The 9803-nt window shown below is 33.9% G+C and overlaps 1 protein-coding gene across 1 annotated transcript; it reads right to left on the bottom strand.

The window, feature by feature from the left end:
• Positions 1-1104: 1104 nt before the first annotated feature.
• Positions 1105-9559, bottom strand: LOC131929471 (protein GUCD1-like). Its single transcript, XM_059285709.1, has 10 exons — positions 9387-9559; positions 8342-8459; positions 7664-7729; positions 7081-7180; positions 6635-6726; positions 5944-6046; positions 4842-4890; positions 4326-4403; positions 2821-2916; positions 1105-1812 (listed from the first exon to the last, which is right to left on the bottom strand). The coding sequence occupies exons 1-10, from the start codon at positions 9421-9423 to the stop codon at positions 1790-1792; spliced, it is 762 nt and encodes a 253-aa protein (XP_059141692.1). The 5' UTR covers positions 9424-9559; the 3' UTR covers positions 1105-1789.
• Positions 9560-9803: the final 244 nt, after the last annotated feature.

The following is a 9803-nucleotide window of genomic DNA, read 5'->3' on the forward strand; positions in this document are numbered from 1 at the left end:
TCAGGTTTAGCAGCCTACATCTAGGCCACTCCGTCCCGTATTACAAATCTATGGCATAAAAACAATTAACAATTTTTGCTATACTAAATTTGTCAAGATCCAATTTAAAAAGATTAAAACAAAAAAAAATTACTAATAACTCTCATGTCAGATAATAAGAAGCTAACTCTTCCTACAAAAAAAAAATAAAAAATAATAGAGCAGTATACATAAGTGGCTTCAAAAATTAAAACAATTCATTGATGAAAATCAAGACAGTGATTTACTGCGGGACTTTTAAAATGGACAACATGGAATGAATCTGGTGTATGAAATTATGAAAATCTTTACTCTTTGGACAAAAAATTGTAATTTTAAACTCAAGAATGGATGATGTGAAACTTCAACACCAAATATATCACATTATTGTATTATAATTCCAGTTTAAATAAGTTTTTATTCAGTAGATACAAAATGAGCCGATTCAGAAAATGACACATTAATATTTAACAATGGTTACAGTGTAACAATAGATATGCTTATTTTTTCTAGGATAACTATATACAATTAGTGACTCTATTAAGGGACTATATATAATTAGTAAATCTAGTTAGAGACTTATAATATAATTAGTGACTTTATTTAGATACTATGTATTTACTTAGAGACTATATATATATAAATAGTGACACACATTTTCAGTAAACTCTAGTTTCCAAATTCCATCACTAAAATAAAAATAAATGCCCAGAATATTTAAAATCTATTTTATACAGAATGGTTTTCACATTTGATCTACCCGTAATGTTTGAAGCTGCATCTCACTTGTCATGACACGCACACACACGGTCAACAGACCCCCTGTACAAAAAAAACTGAATATTTTATGCCAGGCGGGCTGTGGACTAGCTGTGAGAAAAACTGGTCAATGGGTATATATATATAGTTATTTTCAACCTAGTTGAAAAAAAAACCAGGGTTTGGAATGAGTGGGTTTACGATATGGCCTGAGGAAGAGATTAAATCAGTGGAATGGTGAGTATGCAGCGACTTAATTAACCAATAGAAATTCTCGTTTTAAAATGCTTACGTCAATAAAGTATAATTATACTTTATTAAAAAAAATTTCATTTGTTATTTCTGAGCAGGTTTTAAGGGTTAAATTAAAACAACAGCAATCGCATAACTAGAGTTGAAAAAAACAAATTACAGATTAAAACATGCAGATTTTTTTTTAACAAAGAATACTAAAAAAACATAGGTCTGTTCATATTGCATAGAAACTTTGATTCCATCAGAGCCTGGTAGTACCTTGCAGTGTATTGACCTATCAGGAGTTTTCCTTGCAATATATTTAACAATCAAAAGCCTACTCACATAATATGAACCAATCAGAATTTTACATAACATTATACTAACCAATCAGAAGTTTGCATTGTAGTATCTTATCAATCATAAGTTTACTTTGTAGCTGAATTAAAATTTATACTGTAGTGTTTCATTCATAAATTTTGGCACATAAAAAATAAACGATAAATAGATTATGTAGCTCCATGTAGAAAATGCATTGAAAGTGTAAAAAGGAACATTTACGACAAAAGTTTTTAGTTCCCAGCTTAAGATTGTCCTCTATAAATGACTTGGTATAACATTTCTCATATCAGGACTGACAAGCTTCAACAAATTTAACTACATAAATTTAATAAATAGAAGAAAACCTTTAAAAACCTTAATTCACAAATTTGAAGTTATAGAAACATGTAGACTGCCTGCTAATCCATCAAAGATGATCTGAGTTGATGTGTTAAAATTATGCACAGTCACCGATACCCCCTGAGAAAATAAAAGATGTTATCTTTAGAAGTATAGTAACTATTCATTGTATTAAGATAGTATGTTTAACAAATAACAAAATATAACAACACTCTCCAACTTGGTCAAGATAAATTTCTATTGTAGAAAACTATCTAAGCATCTGATTCTTTTACCAAATATCTAAACTTGATCTTCTTCTTCTTCGTTCTTAATATTTAGTGTTGGTAGGGATCAAGCCTTATCTGCCAGAGGGTTTGAACTCGAGACTTTTTTTCGAATTTATCAACCATGAGCTTTGCCGACTTGACCATGCTTCCATCACAATTAAGGATTACGTGTCAACTGGTTATGCGCCATTGAGGCCATTGACTCCGATTTCAGCCTGCTTTTCTTTTTGGATTTGCTTCCATAGCCTTTGTCCAACCAAGAACAAACTACAAGGCAGCAGTTGTTTGATTTTGGAGTTGTCTCTCCTAGAAAAGTGGCTGTCCCCAGCTAACGAGCCTCATCTGCCCGAGGGTTCGAACTCGAGACTTTTCGGTTTAGCAACCATGAGCTTTACCGACTCGACCACGCCGACCTAAACTTGATCAAGATATGGTTCTATAACAGAAAACTATCTAAGTTTATTAGTATATGATTCTTTTACCAAATATCTAAACTTGATCAAGATAAAGTTCTATTGTAGAAAACTATCTAAGTTTATTAGTATCTAATTCTTATACTAAAAAGCTTAACTTGATCAAGATAAAGTTCTATTACCGAACATCCCATAACTGGATCAAAATAAAGTTAAATTAACAAACATCGCAAAAAGTAATCAGTATAAAAATTTGTTAGTAGACATTGCAGAACTTAATGAAGATTAAGTTTTATTACAGAACATCGCTTCACTGGATCAAACTAAAGTAAAATTAATGAACATTGCAAACTTAATGAAGATTAAGTTCTATTACAGAAGATTGTTTGATTGGATCAAAATAAAGTTAAAATAATGAACACTTTTAACTTGATAAATATTCTCACCTCTAAAAGTTTGATTAAAAATGTACAATGTGTCTTCATCCGTGCCGTCACTTTTCCTGGCTCTGTCAAATTCTTCCATGTGGATACAGCAAGTGTCTAGAGGATAGGGATAAAGTCATACAGCAAGTGTCTACAGGATAGGGATAAAGTGATACAGCAAGTGTCTAGAGGATAGGGATAAAGTCATACAGCAAGTGTCTAGAGGATAGGGATAAAGTCATACAGCAAGTGTCTAGAGGATAGGGATAAAGTCATACAGTAGGTGTCTAGAGGATAGGGATAAAGTCATACAGTAGGTGTCTAGAGGATAGGGATAAAGTCATACAGTAGGTGTCTAGAGGATAGGGATAAAGTCATACAGCAAGTGTCTAGAGGATAGGGATAAAGTCATACAGTAGGTGTCTAGAGGATAGGGATAAAGTGATACAGCAAGTGTCTAGAGGATAGGGATAAAGTGATACAGCAAGTGTCTAGAGGATAGGGATAAAGTCATACAGTAGGTGTCTAGAGGATAGGGATAAAGTCATACAGCAAGTGTCTAGAGGATAGGGATAAAGTCATACAGTAGGTGTCTAGAGGATAGGGATAAAGTCATACAGCAAGTGTCTAGAGGATAGGGATAAAGTCATACAGTAGGTGTCTAGAGGATAGGGATAAAGTGATACAGCAAGTGTCTAGAGGATAGGGATAAAGTGATACAGCAAGTGTCTAGAGGATAGGGATAAAGTCATACAGTAGGTGTCTAGAGGATAGGGATAAAGTCATACAGTAGGTGTCTAGAGGATAGGGATAAAGTCATACAGTAGGTGTCTAGAGGATAGGGATAAAGTCATACAGTAGGTGTCTAGAGGATAGGGATAAAGTCATACAGTAGGTGTCTAGAGGATAGGGATAAAGTCATACAGTAGGTGTCTATGGAGATAGGAAAAAAGTGATACAGCAAGTGTATAGAGGATAAGGATAAAATGATACAACAGATGTATATGGGGGATAGGGATAAAGTGATACAACATGAGCTGTAGTGACTGCCCAGATAAACATGAGTTGTACATACACCCCAGTTAAACATCAGCTGTATAAACACCCCAGTTAAACATCAGCTGTATAAACAGCCCAGTTAAACATCAGCTGTATAAACAGCCCAGTTAAACATCAGCTGTATAAACACCCCAGTTAAACATCAGCTGTATAAACAGCCCAGTTAAATATCAGCTGTATAAACAGCCCAGTTAAACATCAGCTGTATAAACAGCCCAGTTAAACATCAGCTGTATAAACACCCCAGTTAAACATCAGCTGTATAAACACCCCAGTTAAGCATCAGCTGTATAAACAGCCCAGTTAAACATCAGCTGTACAAACAGCCCAGTTAAACATCAGCTGTACAAACAGCCCAGTTAAACATCAGCTGTACAAACAGCCCAGTTAAACATCAGCTGTACAAACAGCCCAGTTAAACATCAGCTGTACAAACAGCCCAGTCAGCAGATGCTCCCTACACTTACCATGAAAATGAGAGTCAGGATTCTTGTAGAAAATCAAAGCCTTGTGGGTGTCATAGCCACAAACCACGATGAAGTGACCTAGAAAATTATGGTTAGTTAGAATATGATTTTTTTTTTTTTAGAAAAGCTATTAATACAACGTCTAGATATAACAATTTTAGGTAATATTTTAAGGAACCAGCTTTTAAACCGTACAGTGTGGACTAGTGATTCTGAGAGGTGCGTGAAATTTTACAGAAAGTCTACAGTCATAAATGTTGTCACATCTAAAATAAGTTAAGATATATATCGTCATAATCTCAGTGTTGTCTCAAGGGTCACACAAATGACTTTTGCAATGAAGGGGATTTTGTGGATCATTGCATGTTATTATTTCCATTCTATGTTTTAAATTGTTTGGCTACTGGACTTTTCATGCCTTTGAAGTTTAGACCCATCAAGATAATTATATAGTAATCAGCATAAGCAAGGAGCCCATAAGTTTTTTAAGTTAAAGACCAATTGTTTTATCCCTACCTTGATAGGGCCCCTTGTTGCAGGTCACACAAGACCAACACTTTCTTAGCTGAAACCAGAAATGGATTTTGTCATAAGCAAACTGTTATAATTCAAAACAAAACCACTATACAAACAATGTTTTGCAACTTTTTAAAGATATGTTGTAGCAGATTTACAACACCAAGAATGTGTTGTGGCCACTGATGTGATGAAATGGCATGGTCTTACTCTCTAATGCAGACATGCCTATCCCCAGTGAACAAATAAAGGAAAAGTCAAACATAAAAAGAGGAACATACACAAGGATGTTACTTTGCTAAAAAGAAAATAAATACTTCAAATAAAACAAAAAGGCATTATAAAAAGTTAATATGAGTATTATGTATTGTGTTATTTAATTAATATTTCACCAGCAACTAGATCTATATACTTTTCATCTTACTTTTTAAAAACTATGTACCTACCCTTTCTCATTTAACTATAACTATAACAAAACCATATGTATAGCTTTTACTTTTACAACATTATTGGTTAGATAATTGGGTTCAACACTAGAATAGTTGATGCTACTTCAATCTGAAACTTTTTTGGATTCTTTGTTTGATTTCCAACTCAATGTGATCCTGGTTTGTTATGTACTAGACTTGTGTAGTAGTAAGCCATATCAACAACAAACAAATGCTAAAGCCCCAAAGTGTGTGTAATAATTAAATTCTAGTGTGCCGATTATATTTTCCTCGACATTTTATTTACTGTATAATTTACAAATTCTCAAAAGGCTTTTATTTTGGTTTTAAAAATTAAAATTTATCAGCCCTTTTCTATTTCATATAGCTATATATAGCTGACACTTGCCACATAATCAACATGTAAGTAAATATTGAAATGGAAACAAATGACGAAAGAAAAGAATCATGTTCACTGCTCTTTTATTCAATGTGTTTAATAATTTTTTTCTAATAAGATTTTTTAATTAATTTTTTTACTTTTTTCAATTTAGCTCTACAAACTTTGACAAAAGTGGAATTGCAGAATAATACACAATTTTTTTTGTAATTTAACTGAACACTTTTTACTAGCATTTCTAGCAATGTATCATGCAAGCTTCTCCAGTACCTACCTTGCTCTCACACCACAAACACTTCATCAACGTCCAGTCTACCAGGACAATTAATGGATTGTTATTCTGGAGGTGCTGGATAAGGTCATCCAGAGACAGACACCTATGGATAATACAACTTTTTTTTTAAAGATATTGAGACCATGGGCCCAGCTAAAAAATATATTCCAAAATGGGTTCTAACAGAAGATGTAAGCTGGCTATATTCTAAACAAATAGAATCTTTACAAAGTCTAGATGTTGTAATTGACACACAAGGAGCAGGGCATTACCCAATGTAAATCATGCAACAAAACAATCGCATGGCATCACCCCCACTTTTTTACCCTTAACTTGCTATTCAACCCTGGATTAGATATAAGGATATTGTGGCACTGCATGGCGCTACAGGGCTAGACTGCTTAACCAGAATTCACAAGTTAAAATCTGGGTTCAAGTCAGTAAAAACTCCCTGAGTCCACCCAGATCTGATGGGTACCTGACTCATGTTAGGAAAAGCAAAGACGGCTGGGTATAGTGCTGACAACAATATCCCTTCATATGCCGAATTTAATGAAACAGATGAACTCATACTTCATCTGCCCAATGTTTTTAATTATTTCAGTATTCCGAGTGTGCCTATTCAATAAATGGCCACCAAAGTTGAAATTAGTAGAAAATGGAGTAGTTTAAAAAATGTTGAAGTACTTACTTTTTTTCTACCAGCACACCATTCTGGGCAGCCGAGTCAAACATGTTCTTGACCCTCACTTCATCAACAGAGAAGCTACTCCTGTAAAATGACTGAACAGACAAACAGAATTTGGACTGTTACTGAATGACAGAATAAGAATTTGATATAGTTAAATAAAATATAAAATTAGTAAAAGGATAATGTACTGGATGCTATAAAAGAATAATTTAATTGATATTATAAAAGAAAAATAATAAGATAAAAGAAAAAGAAAATATTAATAAGATAATTATCAAAGAAAAATCTAAAAAGATAAAATAAAAGCTAATAAGATTCCTTGTAAGTGATCAATTAGCTAATTAAGAAAATAATCTTCTAAAGTCTAAACTGATTAATCAGGTAATTAATAAAATAATCTTCTGAACTAATCACTCAGTTAATTAGATAATTCTAATTAATCTTACCTTTTTGCAATGATCCCCATTGACTCCCAGAGTGATGGTATACAGACATGAATGAACGTTGTGTCTCATTAAAATATAAGCCAGATCAATTGTCCAGATACTAGAGAAAAAATGTGTTTATGCATAAATCCACTTATCCCATAATTTTAACAATAATGAAACAACAAAACTAATAGTAAAAATATAACAATAGGTCTAGGTCCACATAGATTAAAGTATTTATTCAACATTTTACAATATTTTCTGTCATTTAACATCTTCTTCATTCTTCATTTAAATCTTGAAAGGGATTTCCTTGAACACAATCAAATATTACGCATCCACGTGTTATGCACCACATATGCCGCTGACTTCAGCCTGCTTTTCCTTCTGGATTTGTTTCCACAGCCTTTGTCCAACTATGAACAGACTACCAGAGAGAAATTGTCTAACTTTGGCATTTATTTCCTAGATGGGTTGCCGTTCCCAGCTATCGAGCCTTATCTGCCCAGGTGTTCGAACTCTGGACCGTTCAGTTTAGAGACCATGAGCTTTACCAATCCCACCATGTAGACCACTATGGTTAACATAAAATGTTTCTAACCTTTCTCCACACTGTAGTGAGTCCAAGTCTTTAGTGTACACATCATCACAAGGCTCATTAAACATCCTGAACAAAGAACATTGTTTTGTTATTGAGTATCAGCATCATCAAGACAAATGGGGCAGATGAAGTAGAGTTAATCTGTTTCAATGACCCTGATATACAAGGGAATATAGTGCGGTCAGCACGTCTTTATTTTCCTAACGTGAGTCAGAGCTGGGTGGACTCAGGGACATCCTGCAGACTCAAGCCCCATATGTGAACTCAAGTATGTTTATCAAATCTTGTTTGAGTGTTGTAAGGGGAGGTAATGTTGTGATAGAGGTGTCTAGCTAGTACCAGTGTGTTGCTTTTTACCTGAGATAGTAGGCACAAAAGATACTATAATAAAAATAGCCATGAATTATTTATGACGTATGTAGGCCTATACACTTTGGCAATGAACATAGTTAGCCTAAGAATATTCCAAACAAACTGGCAACTCAATTTTTTTTTTAAGTCTTGTCAGTAAAAAACAAATTGTGTCATGAAATACACTAAGCTGACATTAGATATAATTATTTAAAAAATTGAAGTAATGTGGGGGTAGCCCCAAATGTAGGGGGTCATTACTTGAGCTCTCAACAATGTTTTAAGTAAGTGACTGTACAGAAAACTAAAAGAAAGTGAAAGAACTACCTGAGTATCATAGAAACACAAGCCAGACCACAGTCCCAGGAGTAGCACTGGTTGACAAATGGGACGGACACCACATGTTTCTCCTTTGGCTTCAGGCTGTTCAATTCTTTCTTCTCTTCTAAAATACAAATAAAATAAGCACTAAAACTAAAATATGTGAGAGTTAAGTTAAAGAGCTCATAAGGACTTGCTAGTCCAGCTTTTGGATTAAAAGATTCAGGTTCCATCTGTAGTACAGAGAAAGATAAGTTCAGTACTCAATAACTAACTCAGAAGTCTTGAGTTCTAATCACAAGACTGATGTACTCAATACAGCTCTTTAGATTTTTACTTCAGTAGCAAGTAGAGCTTCCCTAACAGAGGATAAACACAAACACCCTTCTGTAAACATGTTCTTGATAATATTTCATTTTAGGTTTGTAGGCCTACAGTCAAAAACATTTTCTAGGTTAAATGTACAATTGGTGGAAAATGTTTTAAAATTCAGATTAAAATATTTAAATATATTTTTATAAATATTTTTGACAACACTAATATTATAAAAATTCTCATACATTATGGAGAATTTTTTCATCATGCACTGCAAAGTTTAGCTAAGGAGATTCTCATTAACTGCTATGTTTGATTTTTCACTAAAAAATGTGTGACATTTCAGATGAAGCCAGATGACAGGCTCATATTTTAGGATGATCCTGGATGACTTCTGATGGCATGGGGCCTGACCGACTGAAAGTAGATTGTTTATATTATTGTTTTAAGTTTAGGCTATATTTAATATTTATTATTTAACTCAATGCAACGAGCCCACCGGTTGGTTGAGGCCACACATGGGGGGGGGGGGGGGGGGGGCGGGACGATCTGTTTGGGATTTAAAGGGTTGATTATAAATTCATCCAAGACTCCTAAGTCCCCAATTTGAATATTTTCACATTTTCAGTGAGTACCCCCTCCTTTACAACAGGTCCGCCTCTAGCCCTCTCCTTTCTACTTTCTAGTCCTCCTTCCAACCCTACCCAACTTAATAATTTAAAAAAAAACTGCCTACCACTAAGAGAGGTAAACTCAATTTTGTCGTCTGTCATGATTGAATAGCATCTTAAGTATGGTATTCTCTTTTAAAAGCTAAATCATTAAAAATAAAATTAAAAGTGCGTATTTGTACGATTAGAATCTACTAACAACGCTACGGACTGTTCGGTGTTTACAAACTTTGTTTACAACGATAGAAAGCGGAAATGACGACAATGTGCCAGATTTTTTACACTAATGTAGGCTAAATTGAAAAAAAAAACTGTTGTTAGACTCATTTTCCTTCTTACAACAACAGTTTTAGGCCTACACGTGTTTTTTTTTTTATATATATTGGCAAATCAAGCAGGTGTTAATGTTTAATAAATAGCAGCAGAAATCATTTTAGGAGACTACATATCGACAGTAAAGTTGGCCTATGTCTCTGATGCAA

This window comes from Physella acuta, unplaced genomic scaffold (genome assembly GCF_028476545.2).
Source record: "Physella acuta isolate Inbredline_101_S28 unplaced genomic scaffold, ASM2847654v3 ptg001636l, whole genome shotgun sequence".
In the NCBI taxonomy this organism is placed as follows: Eukaryota; Metazoa; Mollusca; class Gastropoda; family Physidae; genus Physella; species Physella acuta.

What these genes read in the sequence shown, in the direction of transcription:
- LOC131929471 (XM_059285709.1), bottom strand. Translation starts at nt 9,423, where the DNA reads ATGACAGACGACAAAATTGAGTTTACCTCTCTTAGTG. An exon ending in GGTGTGCTGGTAGAAAAAAA is followed by an intron (nt 6,047 to 6,634) that starts GTAAGTACTTCA and finishes TATTATCCATAG; the next exon opens with GTGTCTGTCTCTGGATGACC. An exon ending in TTTTAATCAAACTTTTAGAG is followed by an intron (nt 1,813 to 2,820) that starts GTGAGAATATTT and finishes TTATTTTCTCAG; the next exon opens with GGGGTATCGGTGACTGTGCA.